Source organism: Sinohyriopsis cumingii, chromosome 12 (assembly GCF_028554795.1).
Source record: "Sinohyriopsis cumingii isolate HCF-2022 chromosome 12, ASM2855479v2, whole genome shotgun sequence".
NCBI lineage: Eukaryota > Metazoa > Mollusca > Bivalvia > Unionida > Unionidae > Sinohyriopsis > Sinohyriopsis cumingii.
This window is the reverse complement of record NC_142972.1, coordinates 104,708,733-104,729,365: the sequence shown is the minus strand read 5'-3', so window position 1 is coordinate 104,729,365 and position 20,633 is coordinate 104,708,733. Positions and strand designations below refer to the sequence as shown.

The following is a 20,633-nucleotide window of genomic DNA, read 5'->3' as shown; positions in this document are numbered from 1 at the left end:
AACAGCTAAAAATTTGAACCCAAAGCACAAACACACACACACACACACACACATGAACTTGTCAAAAGAGCCGTCTGGTAAAGTAGAACTGTAAGAAATGCAGCAAAACGGGACCATACAATTTCTTGAGAAATAGCGTTACAATGTAGAATTCCAAGTTGTTGCTAGCAAGTTCTCAAGAAATGGCTTATTCCAAATTGTTGCTCAACAAGCGTTCATTCAACTTAGCGACGATGTTTTTGACTGCTTTGAACCATCATATAATCCTTGAGGTCTTCTTCAAACATCGATTATTATTTAGGTCAGGAAAACAAGCTATATAACCCCGTTGAAAAAACTGAAGTTGAAAATGATATTTGAACCACGATGACAAAAGGTACTTTTTTATGTTTTATTCAGACTACTTAATGTTGGAATGCATTCATACTTTAGCAATACACAGATTTCCAGGTATTGATCTGTTCTATGCAGGTGACGCCTGTAATATCGAAAGTAGAAACTAAAAGCAAGTGAATTGTTTAAAGTGTGCAAGTACTTCAGCAGACGGCAGAGTTATGTGCATGTAAGGGGGAGGGGGTTTAGACGAGATCGCCGGGAGGAGGGATAGTGTCAGGATACTGGTATATACAGGGCCGGCGCCAGACCCGGCCAGACTATCTGGCGCCCTAGGCATGGTTAGATTCTGGCGTCCCCCACCCCACCCCCCCAGGAAAATATCAATTTCCAAATTTATAAACAATATTTTTTTTATAAAAAGATGCGCCCCCCGCCCCCCCCCCCCCCCCCCCCCCCCCGAAATCAGCGCCTTAGGCGGCTGCCTAGTTTGCCTATATGGTAGCGCCGGCCCTGGGTATGGGTTGTTTTCACAGACGTCACGATTGAGTACACACAAACCCACAATGCAACGTGCGTGCACCTTGCGCCACCATCCTGAGTCCCTAACAAGCCTTTGTCAACATTAGTTACCATGTATATTCAAGGTAATAATCTGATTTAACTGTCGATAAGGACATTTACTTCATGGAAACGATACAAAGATTATACTTGAAATTAAGTGCCCTATAGCACGAAAATAAAAATAAAGCTGGAAGTTCCCTTGCTTACATCGAAAGACAGAATAGTGAAGTTGAACCGTAATCGTGCACATCGCTATCAAATAGAAATGCAGTTATTTTTTTTTTTTTTTTTTTACAAACAGACAATATTGACATTTTTAAAAAGTGTTTCGCATCATATCCCTAGGCTTGTCATCTTACAATTATTGTAAGATGACAAGCCTAGGGATATGATGCGAAACACTTTTCAAAATAATGTCCGGAACGGACAACGATTTTCGGGATACAATATCAGTTACGAATTAACATTTCGTAACATGTTTTATGTCAGAACTTCTATGTACAAATACTTTTCGCGACAACAGTGACTGTGCCAAAGACAGTTGACAAATCAATTTAATTAGTATAGTCAAATATTGTATTTGTGACGGAGATGTCGGACGTAGGATGATACTGAATGAAAGCAATAACCGTTCAAAGAAGTTTGATCTTCAGTTTATTCAAACGAAACACATGCCAAACGGAACATGACTTAGTGTCGAATGTCAAAAAGAAGTATTCCTGAAATGCTTTTAGAAATATGAAATTATATATTAACAATTAGCCTTTTAACTTGAACGATAACCAAATGATTGATTTCAGCCCATGACAATTAAAAATCTTTAAATGTTTCTACTTGTTTGTGTCTCCATTTGTTTGTGCGTTGGTTTATTGATCGATCTATTTTGTTTATGAAAGAATAACAAGGATGGTTGAAATTGAAATGTTTTACTTAAGAAAACAAGTAGATGAGTCACGCATTCAGTCTCACGTGGTTGACATGCACAACAGAATGCGATGTATTGTTATAATCTTACGCACAAAATGAGACGTGTCTTCATATTTATGCAGGAAAAACAATGCTATTAGGTGCCGGTTTGCAGGGCTAGGGACTCAAAATGGCGAATATGGACGTACACAAGTTTTGTGACGTCACGTGAAAACAACGGATATAGCAATGTTCAACTCAGTTGGGTTCATTTGTAATGCATGCCTGTTCACAAGAGGCGTCTTGTCACTAAATTCCAGGCACAACATTGGGTATTGATATTCGAATATCAGTGCTTTACCAGGTCTATTTTGAAGAATCCGGGGTTTATTTCAAGTGGGTATCTTTAACTCTTGGCGTACGATAAAAGATGTTGAATATTTTTGACATTCATATGTATGTATATATGTATGTATGTATGTATGTATGTATGTCTGTATGCATGTGTACGTTCGTGCGTGTATGTGTGCGTGCGTGTGCGTGTGTGTAATAATTAACACTATACGATCATGATAAGTTTGGTTATCGGTATCGAGATGAGTAGGAATATACATTTATATGTACTGTTGTATGTGATCGGTTATTTTTAGGACACCGTTTTGTATAAGGGGGTAGGTCAGGACCGGCGTTTGGGGGTGGCAAGTGGGGCGACCCCCCCCCCCCAGGCCCCACTCTTGAGGGGGCCCCGCGCTTGAGGCCTAAGGTCGTCTTTATGAGCTTGTCAAGCTATATTCTCCGGTAAATTGGAAACGCTGGTTCAGGCTGCACGTAATGCACGCAGATCGCGAAAGTTGATCTAGTCTAGACATAATCAGTGTTTGCAGTAGCATACCAATCGAGATATCGATACTCTGGCACCGCGCGGTCATGGTCGGCCCTACGCCCTGCGTACTCCTAACGTCGCCTCTGAGGTGGGTCACACTCATTGACCTTCCACCCCTGACGGAAAGCATAGCCAATTAGGTTAAATAATAGTCCGAGTTTCCTCTGACCCTTGCCACCCCATTTTTGATATTTGGACGTTTATGTTGGGGTGTGTGGTCAGAGTCAATTCCCTATCGAAAAGTTGGAATTCGCCGACATCATTTGGTGTCTGCATAGGGTAACCCCTTACTGGCCAGCCTAGGGCACTTAAACGACCGTTCATCGATATATACCTGCATGAAATCGATAGGAATATGATTTATTTTGTCAAACAGCGAATATAGCATTCGTTATGTCTTTAATCCGCTGACGGACGGGATGTAACTACAGCGTTGATAAAATGTGACCTGGAACTCGCCATTTGCATTTCGAGTCACATGACTACACAAATCTCGTATCCTACACGTCAGTGGCATCATATGTCCAATAATCACGTGATATCAATACTATACCATTTCGAAAGTTGTAGTACATAGAATTGGAAAATATTAATAAAAAGTCAAGTAATACTTGTACATAAATATAATGTACACTTAATTCCCAACATATTTATTCTGAGAACAACGACTAGAAACCTGTCGGTATCGCAGCAAGGTGGTAAAAACCAGCTTCATCAAGTTCTAAGTGCGTGTCGGCAATGTATTTTGTTGGTATCACGTGACTACCGCATTGACCTGTGCTCTCTGCTTGTTGAATATGGTTTTCTAAAAATTGCTGCAACATTTACAGATTCCTGGTCGTTGTTTTCAGAATAAATATTTATAGAAGTTTATGTTAGTAGTGAAAGGGGTCACCCTAGCGACAATGGGAATTAGCATTACAGAGACCCCTGGGTCACTCTAGCGACAATGGAAATTTAACATGGAGAAAAATCGTGGGTCACTCTAGCGACAAGGGGAATTAACATGGGAAAAAACCCTGGGTCACTCTAGCGACAAGGGGAATTAACATGGGAAAAAACCCTGGGTCACTCTAGCGACAAGGGAAATTGAACATGGGATTTTTTTTTTAAATTTTTTAAAAAAAAATTTTTTTTAAAAAAGGGGTAGGCAATTCAAAGACTATCTCTTTTCGAGAAATATGGGGGCCCTGAAAAGGGCCTTTGGGTTTTATGTTAATGTATTCATTAACATAAATGGCACCGCATTGGTCTTCTTCTTGTTCTTAGGCTACGTCTCACTGTTGGTCCGTACATCAGCACTCTTTTTAGGCATCCTTGTCTTTCAACGTAGATCCTACGTATCCACAGGCTGGTGTTTGTCCTGTGGACAACGGTCCACTTCGATCGGACATACATGAGCAAGTCTGTCCGAAACATCATGGAAGACACAAGGGTGGATGACTCAACTGTAGTCCACATCTTGAAGCGACGAGAACAGGTGAATCAATGCAGTCAACGGCGCTTATTTATAGGTACAGGTAGGATTGAAACGGATTGAGTTCATTCACCAATCCAAACACGCGTTACAAAATTCAGCCAGCCGCATCCAATCCGAAGAGAGCAGTCTGTGACGTCACGTAGTCAATATAGATCTGCTAGCGCTTGTGTGCAGTCAATCTATGCGACAGTCATTCAACATGACGGAAACTCAGAAAACGATCCATTGGGGTGCACCAGCAGGGGAGACTGCCCAAGGGAACTCGGACTTACTTTCAGAAGAGGTGAATTGGGATTTTGTGGATTTTCTCTCCTCGCAAGAATTTGTTCCGGAACCTGCGTTACCTTCTTCATTACCGCAAGTGGAAAATTTTAGACAGAGACAGAAAGAAGAATTGGAGAAATTTATACAACGACAAAAGGAAGCGGAACAAGCTTTTCTCCTACAGCAACAGCAACAAGAAGAAGAGGTAAGAAAAAAACAACAGCAGCAACAGCAAGAAGAAGTAGCAGCAAAGAAACAAGAGGGTGAAAATCAAACGGTCACGGTACTGTTGGACATTTTAGCGGAGTTAAGAAGTCTGAAACAAATGTATCAGACTTCTTTATCACGACCGAAGAGAATACGACCTTCCCGAGCCAAACATGTCAACCCTGTGACTAAGCCTACCGTACCACCCTTAGTGATTTCAACCCAATCATTATCATCATCAACATTACGCAGTCCAGAAGTAGGCCTTGGCCGTGGCAAAGGCTTAAGGCAGTTAAAATTGATTGCTTAAACTCACCCCTACACCATGAAGAAAAAAGGCCCTTTTCAGGGCCACCCACATTTCTCGAAAAGAAATACAATTTCAATTTGCCAATAACTCAAAAAAAACTCACCCATGTTACCCTTTTAGTACGTGTCTGTGTATGAGTGCGTGAGTGTAGCTTCTTATTTTAAAATCACAACTCAAAGACACTTACCTTGTATCATTCATTTATTCTTTTCTCCATTTTTTACAATCCAATTCACAATTTATAACACAACACTTTAATAAAGAAAAGTTCATTAATTTCTTCTTTTCTCCTTGTTTAGTCTCTCTGTTTTTTGAATTTCTTCACCGTCACACTCTTTTCCTCTTCTTCCTCCTCGCTTTCTTCCCTTCTTCTTTTTTTCTCCTGTTTCTTTTTCTTCACCTGTCTTCTTTCTTCCTCAGAATAATCCCTCTCTTCCTCTGAAGAATCCCTCTCTTCTTCTGAAGAATTCCTCTTTTCTTCTGACTCCTCTTGTTTCTTTTTGGGGCAATCTGGAGACCAATGTCCTTTTTCTTTACAATAATAACAGGTATCTTGACTTTTATCCCCTGTTTTTTTTCTTTTTTGACGGTCTGGACACTCTGAAGACCAATGCCCTTTCTTCTGACAGATATAGCAAGTATCTTGACTTTTATCTCTAAAGGAAGGAGAGTAGTCCGTAGGCTGGTCTGAAGAGAATTTTCTAATGACCCCTCGCAAAGCTCTGACGAAACGTTCCATCTGGTTAGTCTCTTCCATCGTTGTGCTCGGCTTGAGAGTGAAATGAATAGTGAAAGGACAAGACACACACCCTTTTTATATACGCTGGTCTGCCATGACTATAAAGTAGTTTATGGTGTTTGAACTTGAGTCATTTGACTTTTTGCTTTCAAGATGAAACGATCCCATTCATTCGAGAAGAAAGAAGAAGAAAGTAAGAGGCAGAAACGTGATCTATCGCCTCGTACCAGGGCTGAAATCTTGGCACAAATTCATGCTAGTGATTTTGAAGAGGACATGAGTGAACCAGAATCCGAACCCTCTAAACCAAGTTCATCACCCTTAGTTAACCCTGAAAATTACTATTCCATTCGAGAGACGGAAAAGCGCTCCTCTAGAAAATTTAGAACTACGGCTTACAAATACACGGTGAAGTTTAAAGATTTCAAGGCTGAAGTGCCGTTAGAGAAAGCAGAAGTGTTCATCACTGAGGTGTGGGATTCTTTGCTCACTGCACTCAAGCGACAATGTCAACCCAAAGAAGACGATCGCTTGAGACTTTCCATACAACACGACGGTTTGAAATCCCCTGTTTGGATCGAGTTTAGCACCCCTGCAGAATTGACTGCTTCCAAAGTTATGGACAAGATTCAACACGTACAACAATCTAATGATCAGTTTGACATCACCGATGGTAAAGCCACACTGGACATGACCCACGTCTCTCCTCCTCAAGGGACAGGACGCAAAAAGATGTTATTGGTGGACGACCTTCGCAACACCAAAACAAGTCTCGTCCGAATTCACAACCCTCAAGACCAGATGTGTTTAGCCCGTGCCATCGTGGTGGGACGAACCTATGCCAACAAGAACGACACGGTAGAATGGAAAAGAACCTGGAAAACTATTCAACGTTCCGACCGAGCCAAACAACGAAATGAAGCAGAACTCCTGTTACAACAAGTCGGACTGTCCAAAGACACACCCTGCGGCATTCCCGAGATGCAAAAATTGCAAGATGCCCTAGCTCCACGCTACACCTTGAAAGTGCACCCTCAAGAAGTGCGCGGACCTCTGTTGTTTCGAGGCCAAGACTTTAAGGACGGAAAATACATTCATGTCTATTATCACGATGAACATTTCGATACCATTACCAGTATCACTGGATTCCTGCGATATGTTTATTATTGTGAGAAATGTGACTATGGTTATAATAATCGAGAGCAACACAAACATTGTGGATGGAAATGCTCAGGATGTTTGGCCTCTCCACCCTGTCTGAGCGAAGAACCAGTGCCTTGTTCCACTTGTCTGCGCACGTTTGTCAGCCCTACCTGTTACCAACAACATTTGAAGACGCAAGGTTCACAGAAGAAATGCGCTTGTCAACTGCTGAGATTGTGCCCTACGTGTGGACAAGGCATACGTACCAATAATACCAAGGCACACGTATGTTCAGGAAAGAAAAAATGTCACATTTGTCACCACATCGTGGACTTGGAACACGAATGTTACGTGCAAAAATACCAACCCCCACCAGAGAAAGAGGCCGGTCACAAGAAGAAAGGCAATTTCATCTTTTTCGATTTCGAATGCATGCAAGAGACTGGCATTCACATTCCTAATTTCTGCGTGGCTCATCGAGCGTGCGAGAAGTGCATTCAAGAACCTATCTTCAGTCATTGCCCTCACTGCAGCAAGATTCCCGGAGGGCGTGAAAAAATCTTTCGGGGACCAAACACGTTAGCCGATTTTGCCCAATGGGTCTTAGACCCCGTCGACAAGACGTGGAGCCAAGAGGACATCGAACGTTACGGAGATTGTCATCGCCATGCCACGGTGATGGCTCACAATTTCTCCGGATACGATGGACAGTTTCTTTTGAGGTACTATACGGAACAAGGCACCGAGCGTCCTAAAGTGACTTTGAACGGAGCCAAAATCATTTTCATGCAAGTGGGACAAGTACAGTTTAAAGATTCGATGAGCTATTTGGCCATGCCTTTGAGTCGAATGCCTAAAACGTTTGGAATGACAGAAATGGCTAAAGGGTACTTTCCACACTTTTTCAATACGGAAGCCAATCAACATGCCGTTCTACCCCATTTACCCGAGGCTCACTATTACGACCCCGACAACATGCGTACCGAACAACGAGAAGCTTTCTACGCTTGGTACCAGGCTCATGCCTCTGACCCCTTCGACTTTCAGGAAGAAATGTTAAAGTATTGTCGTTCCGACGTGGACATTTTACGACGTTGCTGTGGAAAATTTCGAGAACTGTTCATGGAACACGGAGGGGTCGATCCTTTGAAAGAAGCTTGCACCATTGCCAAAGCGTGTTCCTTAGTGTACCGCCAACGATTCATGCCTGAAAAGACCGTGGCTGTCATCAGTCCTCAAACGACCCACTATGTCAAGCGTCAATACTCGGTCAAAGCCCTACGTTGGTTACATTACTTGTGCGACAAGGAAGACAAGTGGATTCAGCATGCCCGCAACGGAGGGGGCGAAAAGACCATCGGAAAGTATTCGGTCGATGGCTGGGACTTAGAAAACCCCAAGATCGTGTACGAGTTTAACGGTTGCTTATTTCACGGATGTCCCGTCTGTTACCCTGACCGTGGTACTAAAAATCAGTTTTTGCAACGAACCATGGAAGACTTGTACCAGGACACTTGTCAGCGACACCTAAAGTTAGAACAGGAAGGATACCAAGTGGTGGAAATGTGGGAACACGAGTACGATCACCGTATGAAAACCGATCCCGAGTTTAAACGCCTCGTGGAAAGTTACCAGTTCATGGACCCGCTGAACCCGAGGGATAGTTTGTACGGAGGAAGGACCAATGCCACCTGTTTGCTGTACCAAGCCGACGAAGAGAAAGGAGAAGAAATCAAATACTTGGACGTGTGTTCGCTGTATCCCTACGTGTGCAAATATTGTCGTTTTCCCGTAGGGCACCCACAATTGCTGACGGAACACATCGACCTGAAAAACATTCGACAATACGAAGGCTTGATCAAGTGCAAAGTTTTGCCTCCCACGAACCTATACCATCCCGTCTTACCTCACCATTGTCAAGGCAAACTGATGTTTCCCTTGTGCCGTACTTGTGCCGAAACGTGCAACCAAGACCAACCTTGTCAGCACACCCAGGAAGAACGTGCCTTGACGGGAACCTGGGTCAGCGTAGAATTGTTCAAAGCTCTGGACATGGGATACCAACTGTTAGAAGTGTACGAAATTTGCCACTTTCCCAAGACACAACAATACCACAAGGGTGACCCTACTCAGAAAGGCATTTTCGCCGACTACGTGGATGCCTTTTTGAAACTGAAGCAAGAAGCCAGCGGCTATCCTTCCTGGTGTCACACTCCCGAAGACCAAATACAATTCAAAGAGAAATACCGGGAACAAGAAGGCATCACTTTAGACCACATCGAGAAAAACGAAGGCAGGCGATCGTTTGCCAAAGTGATGTTAAATTGCTTGTGGGGTAAAATGGCACAACGACCGTGTTTACCCAAGACGGAATATTTGACAGAACCTTCCCGCTACTTCCAGATGATTCACGACAAAACCAAATACATGAAACACGTGGACGTCGTTCGAGAGAATTTAATCTTGGTCAATTACGAAGAAGATCTGGACTTTGTACAAGACGACCCTTTTGGAAATGTCATCATTGCGGCTTACGTGACAGCCCATGCTCGCTTAAAATTGTACGAAGCTTTAGAACTGTTAGGGGAACGCGTCCTGTACTTTGACACGGACAGTTGCATTTACATCCATCACCCTATTCAACATCACCCTAACATCGAAGGAGACCGTTTAGGAGCCTGGACAGACGAACATCCCGACGACAAGATTCTAAGTTTCGTCAGTGGCGGTCCCAAAAATTACGGCTACGAATACCGTGACAAACAAGGAGAAGTGCACACGACGTGCAAAGTGAAAGGACTGACTCTGAATTATCGTACCAGTCGAGTGGTCAACTTTGGGGTATTGAAAGAAGCCTTGCAATCGGGAGAGGATGGAAACTTTAAAGTGACCACCTACCAACCGAACAAAATTGTACGTTTACCCACTCACCACATCGTCAGTCGGCCCTTGGAAAAAGTCTATCAAATTGTATACCAGAAGCGAGTTCGACTTCCCAATCATTTCACCTTACCGTACGGTCACGTCGGTATTGGTCTGTATATAAAAAAGGAACCCTAGGCAAGATCGATAGTTCATTGTGACTACCAAGACCGAGCTAACAAGATGAATACTTTGAAAAAGACATCGTTTCAGTTTGGGGATTGTAAAAAAGTTGTATCTTCCTCTAGTGTGACTAATATTGGATGGATAAGACCCATGCATTGCGACGGAAAATGTCCAGAAGGAAACTGCGATTGTCCATGTGGTTACCATTGTAATTGCGTAACGGAGTTTGCAGACGAGTGCGATTGTGAGCCTTGCGATGGGACCGATGCTGTACCTTGTGACCTGAGCGATGCCGTAAAGCATCATGGGAACTTTAGTGCCCCTACCCCTGTCATGGAAAGTGATGCTGTGCGTGTCAAACCTGTGGGATGCGAAAGCGATGCTGCTCGTCCTCTTGGACATTTTACTGGGTTTCGTTTTAAAGGGGAATGTCGACCTTCACGTTTACCTCCCTACGGATGTCATCCAGCCCTGAGCAAACTCCTACCCATTTCACTCAACCCTCATCGAAACGAACCTGTGAAAAACGAATATTCGTTTCCTGTGCGTTCGTCGGAATACTGCGACTTTGAAAATCGTCTTCAATCGTTCAAAGGAAAATGGCCAAAGTATCTGGGAGGACCGACCCCCGAAGAATTAGCCAGAGCCGGATTTTTCTACTTGGGCGAAGGAGATAAAGTCAAGTGCTTCAGTTGCGGTGTGTCACTTCACCACTGGGAACCGCAAGATTCGGCCTACGTAGAACATGCTCGATGGTCACCGAATTGTCATTACTTACCTTTAGTGGGACCGAGACATTGAAGTAACTTCTTACCATAATCATCTGTTCATGGATACTTTACAAGAGAACATTTGTGCTTTGCCTGTGGAGTTGAGAGAACGCATTTACCGAGAGCTGGTCAAAATACAAGTGAAACGTAAAGAACAATTGCATCCGATACGTCACCGGTGTTTGAACCACTGGTACCTGAAGGCTATACAAGGACTGATTCAATTGAAAGTGTTCCATTGGACAGACATTGATCAACGACCTCCTGGTTATAAAAAGGAATGGTTTGGTATTGACGATTCTATCTACTACATTGTAAACGTACTGCATCGAATTCCAGAGGAAGAGTTAACGAATTACCAACATCTTTCACGCAATGTCAACTTGGTGAAAGAGGAAACTTCTGAACGAATTGTAATGTGTAGGTTAGTGACTCAACGATTTAAATTCGACACTGAAGTGAAACCATGTTTGTGCAAAGAGTACATTTCTTGTGTCAGACCAAAGAGGATTTAGTATGACCTATTCATGGATACTTTACAAGAGAACATTCGTGCTTTGCCTGTGGAGTTGAGAGAACGCATTTACCGAGAGCTGGTGAAAATACAAGTGAAACGTAAAGAACAATTGCATCCGATACGTCACCAGATCTTTAACCACTGGTACCTGAATGGTATAAGAGAACTGATTCGTCAGAAATTCTTTCAATGGTCAGACATTGTTCAACACTTTGAAGTCGCTAATGATCGACATGTTCATAATTATGGTTACTTCGAGATTCACCTAGTGCAACGCATTGAGGAAGACAAGTTAAAGGATTACCAACATATTTTACGTGGAATCTACTTAGAGGAAGAGGAAACACCTAAACGAACTCTGACGTTTCGGTTACAGTATGCAAGATTTAGATTCCCTACTGGAGAACGAAGATCTCTGGCTAGAAAGTACGTGTATTGCATCCGAAAAAAAGAGAATATAAAAACAGGCTGCCATGCCACGGTTTATGTCACATGTCATCCAACAGATTCCGTGGAAGGAACTCAATGACCATATTCAAACCGTGGATCATTACCATCAATTATTACAAGAACTGTATCCATTCAATTTTGGACGACAAGTGGTGTGTGTCTTAGTGACTTGTTTTCTGGGATTTCGTTTACCAGCCGATTCTTTGTGGACTCTTTACGATCAGTACTTACCACCTCCATGGCCTTAAATGGTCACGAAAAACTCCTTTTGTTCAAAGCCTTGCGTTTTCATCTGGATACTTCTCGACCTCAACAGGAAAAAAAGATTCGTCAACTTTTAGCTACCCAAGACGTGTATGACGATGTGTGTGTAGCTTGTGACTTACACCCTCATTGGACAGATGTTCGTGACTGGAAAAAGGGGGGTTTTGAGGCTTGGACCCAAGAAGTGGCCCAGTATGCACAAGAGTTGTTCAAGGAAAAAAGTTACTTTTCAACCTGTGTTAGTGACGGTGCCAGAAGAACCCGTCACCGAGAACAACCACTCGCTTCAGGACAGGACTGTCATGGACATTCCTGAAAGGTCATTCCGAGAGGACACTTGTGTGACAATACCTCATGTAGAGACTGTAAGAACATTACACACTGTCCCTAGGACATCTTGGTTAACCAAAACATGTTGTACAGACACTTGTTTATATTCCACTTTGATCGCTTTGCTGTGTTTTATATTCCTGTACATCACTATTTGGGTTGTATGTATTTTTGTCTTTCGTGTTCATATTTGAAACATTCAATAAACGTGTTCTGAAAAAGTATATAAACTCTTGTCTTGTTTGTTTTCGTGTCACAAGTGACATTTCTGACACCATGGCTACCTCTACTGTCTCTGCTCCCTCTTCCTCTACTGTCAAAGTCATCGACGAACACTTAGATCGTGCCAGTTGGGAGGCTTTGTATCTTCGCCATCCCTTTAACATGCTCATTGCTGGACCTAGCGGTTCAGGCAAAACCGAATTCGTCAAACGTTTGATCGAACATAAACATCATTTGATCGATCGGCCCCCTCAACGGATCGTGTGGTGTTACAAAGAGTGGCAATCGGCGTACAGCCTCTTGCGAGAAAGTCAAGGCGATTCCATCGTGTTTGTGGAAGGCATTCCTAAAGAAGACGACGGCATCGTCTCTGACTCCCGTCTAACCCATTTGGTCATTTTCGACGACATGTTAGGAGAAGACGAAGAAGAAATTAAATTGTGGTTCACGCGCAAAGGGCATCACCGTAATGCCAGTGTCATTTACATCACCCAAAATTTGTTTCAACAAAGTAAAGCCCATCGCACCATCAGTCTCAATGCGCATTACGTGGTCTTGTTTAAAAGCCCTCGAGATAAATCGCAAGTGCAAGTCTTAGCCAAACAGTTAGGAACGCCTTGGCTGACTCAGGCGTACGACGATGCCACTCAAACGCCACACGCCTATTTACTCGTCGATTTGAAACCTACGACCCCCGAGGATTTGCGATTTCGTACCCACTTGTTTCACCACTGGTGCCAAGACGGAGGGCCTGTCCTGTACACGTCTCCGTCCTCGACTTCATTTCACTCCTCCCATGAAAAAAATCTATAAAAACCTCAGACCCTTTTTCGTCTGTCTCACACAGTGTGAACATGACGTCCCTTCAGTCGCATCTTCCCGTCAAATTGATTCGTGCCTTGTATGGCATCAGTCGAGAAAAAGATCCACAAACACGAGCTCGTGTCTTAGAAGCTAGTCTCAAAGAAGTCTTACGATGGTTCACGGTGACGGCACGTCAATTACTCCAAGGAATCATTCAGATTCCTCATCAAACCCAACGCTTTTTCGATCGAAACAAAGTCGCTTTGGTCCAACTGGCCGATCCCCGCATCGACACTCAAACCAAAAAACAAATCATTTTGAAACCTGGAGGGAGCGGTACTCTGGGAGGGGTCATCATTCGCTCACTCTTAAGATGGGATCCTAATGCCCCCAAAGTTATCCCCAAGACAAAAGTCCAACGAAGCCCCAAGAAGAAAAAGAAAAAGACCAGGTCCCCAAGAAGAATAACTTCTCCAGTGGCAGGACCCTCCTCTTACCAGACACCACCCCGAAAAAAGAAAAGAAGCCCCCAGAAAAAGAAACAGAGAAAAAGTCCCCAGAAAAAGAAAAGTCCACAGAAGAAAACTAGTCGCAAGAGAGGCACTTCGGCCAGGACGCAACCTTACACTCGCAAACCACGACCTGCCACGGCAGTGACTGCGTCTCCGGCATCCTCACGTTCATCCACTTCTCCGTTGATGACACCCAGAACTGAAGAGTACTTGGAGACGTTGATCACACCAAGAACATCTCCGTTGATGACCCCCAAAAGAACTTCCCCAGTGGCAGGACCCTCCAATTTAGTGGCAGTGGCTGCTGCTCACAAAGTACCTTCTCCCAAAATCAAAGTCCAAGAAAGATCGGGCATGTTACAAAGTTTACTGGATTTGTCCAAGCAAGAACTGGCTCGATTTAGTCCGTTGCGTACCCCTGCACGACGTGTCATGCCTGTCCTCAAACTGATAAAACGTAAAGACAATCAGTGGCGACGCGTTCCAGTATAAAAAGAGCCTGTGACCAAGTCGGGGTATCAGTGAACTTGTAAAAGATGTCACCTCCAAGAAGCCACAAAAGAAAGAGACAAAGGCAGACGCGTCATCCGACAAAGCGCTTAGCCAAGCATCGACATTACCCTAAGAAAAGACACAGTCGTTCCAAGAAAAAGAGGCGTCAACAAAGGGGAGGATTCCTTGGCGATTTTGGGAAAAACATTGTCACCTTTATGACAAAGCGATAGTCCCAAAAAAAGATAAAAGGGTGTGCGTTAAGTCATCGACGTTAGTGTCTGTTCGGTGAATGTCCCGGAACCCACAAGCAAAAATGTCACCCTCCAGAAAACCCCAAGGAAAGAAAAGGAAAGGACTGCCACCACGTTTAGCTAAACATGGGGACCTGTTATCTGTCCTGTCCAAAGCTTCTCCACCCCTACGAAAAAAACTCATTCAAACGGCCTCCAAAGAGGTCATCGATACCGTCTGCGAATGTTGTTTGAACGTTTTGAAAGGCACGATCCCTTTGTCCAAACACCAGAAACAATGCTTAGGCAAACATCGTCACGTTCTTCGCCAAATGGTTCAAAAGAAAATTCCCATTCGTCAAAAAAAGAAGATGTTGGTTCAACGTGGAGGCATTTTGCCTCTCTTGTTAGGCCCCATACTGAAAGGAGTCTTGGGAACCATGTTGGGAGGACTGATGGGAGCAAGATAAAAAGGCCTTCGAAAGTCCCAAGATCTCAGAATCGACCCCTGACAACCCCATGGAAGGACGAAAACTAGCTTTAGTGCCTTACAAACGATGGATGGAATACCATCGGTGGCAAGAACAACGCACCCCGCATTTACCTCCCAATCCCAATTTGAGCGAGATGTCCCAGTTACAACACGAATTGCAGTCCTTGATGGATCGCCAAGATTTGTCCGAAACAGAAAAATCGCAAAAGTACGGTCAACTCTTGCAACGATTGCAACTCTTTCACCAGAAAGCTTTAGACGAAACAGCTCTACCCACTTTGAAAGATTTTAAGACCTTGATGAAAAGTCCAGCACCAGTACCAGTACCAGTACCGGTACCAGTGGTCAAGAAAGAAAAAGGAAAAGAAGAAGAAGAAGAAGAAGGGTTTCAAACTCCACCAGAAAAAGTACGCAAGTTAACAACACCACCTACCTCCAGAATTGGATGGATTAAAAAGATGATGGCGACCCCTTCTTCCTCACAAGAGAAAAAGAAAGTGAAGACAGAAGTGAAGACAGAAGTGAAACAAGAACCGATATCCCCTGCTCAGACATCCTCCTCCTCTTCGACACCTATTGCTGGCCGCACACGCAAAGCCTTGCAATCCAAGAAAATACCCCAAGAGAAAAAGAGTAGCCTCTTCCAAGAGTGGGTGCCTTATTAAGACACCAATCAACACAAAAAATGGAAAAAGTCTTAGCCAGCATTTACTACGATCCCTCCCATCCTGCAGGTTACGCAGGAGTTCAAAAATTGTATCGTGCTGCCAAAACGCGACTGAAAAGTCTCCGTTTACCTCAAGTGCAACGATGGTTACAAGAACAAGCTACCTACACTTTACACAAACCCATTCGACGCAAGTTTGCCAGAAGTCGCACCCGAGTGGAAGGTATCGATCATCAATGGCAAGCCGATTTAGCCGATGTCTCTCATTTGGCCAGCTACAATCGTGGTTACAAATATTTGTTTTGTGTCATCGACGTCTTTTCCAAATTTGCCTGGGTCGTGCCTTTGACTTCCAAATCCAGCAGCGAGTTAGTGCGAGCCCTGCAACGGGTGTTGAAACAAAGCGGTCGTCGCCCTCTTCGATGGCAAACGGACAAAGGCACCGAATTTCTGAACCAAGCTTTCCAAAAAGAATTAAAGAAACGTGACATTCATTTTTTTACCACCGAGAATCCCGAAACCAAAGCCAGCATCGTGGAACGTTTTCAACGCACTTTGAAAGAACGCATGTGGAAATATTTTACGCATCACCACACTCTGAAGTACATCGACATCTTACCGCACCTGGTGCAAGCGTACAACCAATCTTACCATCGAAGCATCGGACGTGCCCCGCAAGACGTGACTCCCGACAACGAAGTGCTGGTGTTCGAGCGCCTGTTCGGTACGTCCCCGACGAGGGCTGTCCCCAAGAAAAGTGGAGAGTTGACCGTAGGAGATTGGGTGCGCATTGGCAAAACCAAACGCACTTTCGACAAAGGTTACTTACCTAACTGGACGACCGAATTGTTTCGCGTCACTGGACGAGTGCATGGCCGTCATCCTGCCGTCTATAAATTGGAAGACATGAACGGAGAAGTACTCAAAGGAACGTTTTATTTGCCCGAGTTACAACGTGTCACCAAAAAAGAAGACGACGTGTACGACATCGAAAGCATTCTCGAACGCAGAACCCGTAAAGTGGGCAAACGACGTGTCAAAGAAGTCAAAGTACGTTGGAAAGGATATCCACCCAGTTTCGATTCTTGGATCGACGCTTCGCAAGTCATCGACTATAAAAAGAAGAAGTGACCATCATGCCCTTTCACACATCAGACGCAGCTACGTCGACCAGTCCTTCTTCCCCTAGTTCTTCTGTGCAAGATTTACAAAAACAACCCTTGTGGGTGTGGTGTGGAGAACGTGTGCCTAAAACGCAAATCGTCTTTTTCTGCCAAATCTTCGTGGTGTATTGTGTCATCGGGGCAGCCATCGCCAATTTGAGTTTGCAACAAGGAGACAAACAATTGTGGACCATTTTATTGAGCAGTTGCATCGGTTACCTGCTTCCCAATCCCTCCCTGAAATTCTCCTCGAACGGGAACGTTGTGTCCAGTGCCAGTGCCAGTCACCACTCCAACATCCACAACCAGAACCCCATTTTGGGCGGAGACACGCCTCTGACATCCACTAACCCCTCGGACAGCCACAGAACTCTGGAATTATGAGTCACCAAAACCAATTTTACTTAACCTTACCCAGTGACAGTTCCATGGAGGTGTTTCCCAACAACACGTTGTGCTGTTACACGGCCAAATTACCTCAGGCCATCCCCTTAGATCACGAAGCCCATTGGGAAGTGGCTTTAGTGGAAATGATTCACCCGACCCAAGTCCACAATGTCATTCCCAATCAAAATACTTTTACGGTGGAAGTTCATGACAAACAATTGCAAGAGGAGTTGGATAAGACTAGTAGCACATATACCAATAAAACCTATAATCAAATCACTAAAACGACCACCTACAACTTTCTGATTAACCCAGGCTATTATTTCAGTGGTCATCATTTGGTCAGCGCCATAGCCTCCAAGTTTAATGGCGTGTTTGGGGAAGCTTTTAAGATTGTCAAGAACAAAAGTGTCACCATGGAGTACCACAAAGTAGCTCGTCGCTTCTTGATGAAATTTGAACGGTCTAAAATCGTGTCCATTAAATTTTGTCCTGAATTGTTTGACATGTTGGGCGGTGACATGGAGCTGAGGAAGAAAGTAGAAAAAGAAAAAAGTGAATTACCAGTCATTTACGACAACGAGACTTTTGGCCAGTATTTTCGTACCCCGGTAGAACTGAACCAAGGACTGAATTTGATCTTTGTGTATTCCGATGTGGTGGAATACAACGTGGTGGGACACACCTCCGTGCCGTTACTGCGTGTCATTCCTTTCAAAGTGGATTCTGCCACGAACGCTGACGAGGAAGGTGGAAACACTTATCACGTCCACCGCGAATTTGTCCATCCTCACTATTTACCGGTCAGCAAGTCGTATTTGGACACGGTCAACATTACTATAAAAGGAGATTTGGGACAAAATATTCCATTCACCAAAGGAAAAGTCACGGTGAAACTCCATTTTCGAAAACGGTTCTCTCACGATTCGTAAGTAAGTCATGTATCCAGTGTACCAAGGGGTGGCTCGACAGCGAGGACACGGTTTAGGAGACATGTTAAAATCGGCCTTTCGTTCGGTAGCCCCGGTGTTGAAACCGATGGTGACACGAGGATTGCACGCCTTGAAAGATGCGGCACTGACACAAGGCAAAGAATTTCTCCAAAATGTCATCATCGACAAACAAAACCCTAAAGAAGCCTTCATGAGGGCAGGCAAAAATGTCTTGCTGCAAACGGGCAAAGACATTTTGGGCCGACGAGACACACCTATAAATGCCCTGCACGCTACCGAGTCAGGCATTCAGCAAGGACAAGGCAGAAAGAGACGACGAAGAAGAAAACACCCTTTCACCAGACTTCAAGCGAGAAAGGCCAAGAAAAGAAGAACCGTTCGAGACTTAGACGTTTTCGATTATTGAGACACAGCAACAACAAAAAATGATGCACCGAGAGTCTTGCGCTTGTTCCAAGACGGAACTGGATCTGTTTGCCATGCCCCCCACCATGATGACCATGCAAGAATCCCAGTGGGTGGAATTTTACCCCGTCTCCTCACTGATCGATTCCGCTCCCATCGAGTTTGACATCAAAGGACAGCCCGAAGATTACATCGATTTGAATAGCAGTTACTTGTACTTGAAAGTCAAAGTTCTAGATAAGGGAGGAGATATTATAAGCGGCGAAGAGAAAGTAGCTCCGATCAACAATTTCATGCATTCCTTGTTCAGCTCAGTGGACTTGTACTTGAACAACAAACTGGTTAGCAGCAGCATGGATACTTACCCTTACCGTGCCTACCTGGAAAATCTCTTGACGTACGGAATAGATGCCAAGGATACTCATCTCGATGCCTGTGTGGTGTGGCAACCTGACGAAGCGGGCGAATTTGATAAAACAGGTCTTGAAGCTGACCCCAAATTAAAAACAACCACCAATGAGGGATTTGTAGAACGAAGAAAGAAAATATTAGATGGAGAGAGTTTAGAACTGATGGATCGTTTGCATTTGGACATGTGGTTGCAAGAGAAATATTTGCTAAACGGAGTAAATATTCGCCTGAGACTGAATCGTAGCAGTGCTGCTTTCCATTTGTTGGCTGATGGTGATGCTACTACTGGTGGCAATCCTAAAAGCAAAATCGAGGAGGCCAGACTCTACGTACGACGCGTGGAAGTGTTACCTAAAGTAGGTAACGACATCAGTCAAACGTTGAGCAGAACGACCGCCAAGTATCCCATCCGACGCGTGGAAGTGAAAACGTTCACCATTCCCGCTAACCTTCAATCCATAACCGAAGATCATCTGTTCCAAGGACAGTTACCCAAGCGTTTAATCCTTGGTATGGTCTCGAATTCAGCCTTCAACGGAGCCTTCGATCAAAATCCTTTCAACTTTCATCACTTCAAAGTGTCCAAGATCGAAGTCAGTCGCGATGGCAAGACCTTGTGTACCCGACCTTTCGAACCTAACTTTGAGAAGAAGAATTACTTGAGGTCGTACTTGTCCCTGTACGAAGCCACGGGACAGTTAGGAACCAACACCAGTCACGGCATTACGTACGACGATTATGACGGAGGCTACGCTTTGTGGGCTTTCGATTTCACTCCAGACCAAGGCAGCGACGAGGGACATTTCCACCCTATAAAATCTGGCCAGATTCGTGTGGAACTTCAGTTTGCAGATAAACTACCAGCGACAGTGAACGTCATCCTGTATGCAGAATTCGATAATACCATAGAAATCAACAGTTTGAGAGAAGTCATTCTAGATTATTAGAAAGCCATGGAAGACTGTTATCCCTCTTTACCTAGTGGAGAAACTTTGGAGATGGAATGTAAGGAGACCGTGGAAGGAGAAGAATCTCAAGACAAAGACGAAGAAGATATCATGATGAAGTCGAGATGGCCAGAACAAGAAGCCCATTTAGTCTCCTGTTTTGCCAAACACTTGGTCGACAAGATAACGGAATTGATCAAGAAAAATTGCTATGGATGTCAAAACGATCATCCCAGTCAAATTCAACACGATAAATGCCTGATGTTAAGTCAAGAAGAAAAATTGGACGAGTATCTGGACGAAGCTTGGAGTCTCATCTCGAACAAAGACGTGTTGCACCAGTGGTATAAAGACTTGCGTGAACATTCTTGTCCAACATTAACCACTCAAGAGATCCATCGTATCGAAGCTCTCCTGAATCAGAGTGAGGAAACAGAACGAATAACCGTTTATTCGTCAGACATTTTCAAGCAAAAAGTCAGGATCGAATTGACGACGTATTATTACCTGTGAAGAAGAAAACAAACACAAAACAATGGATACCTGGGAACTTTATTACCTTTTGAACCACAGTTCGTATACGTCTTCTTGGAATCCCGTCGTCTGTGCTAAAGATGAACTCCCTCATCGCAAACCTAAAGACCATCAAGCTTACGTGATCAACACGGACGACAGTCATCTCCCAGGAACCCACTGGGTAGCCGTCTACTTTCCTCAAGAAGGCTGTGTGGAATAT

At 44.1% G+C, this 20,633-nt stretch overlaps 1 protein-coding gene across 3 annotated transcripts in view; it reads left to right on the top strand.

The window, feature by feature from the left end:
- The first annotated feature begins 230 nt into the window (after window positions 1-230).
- The window catches only part of LOC149787172 (schlafen-like protein 1), a 59,595-nt gene continuing 39,192 nt past the window's right edge, over window positions 231-20,633 (top strand). For all 3 annotated transcript variants that reach the window (XM_089977671.1, XM_089977669.1, XM_089977670.1), the window contains exon 1: window positions 231-376. In XM_089977671.1, the coding sequence (XP_089833797.1) occupies window positions 367-376 (10 nt within the window). In that variant the 5' untranslated portion in view covers window positions 231-366. The remainder of the gene's footprint in view (window positions 377-20,633) is intronic.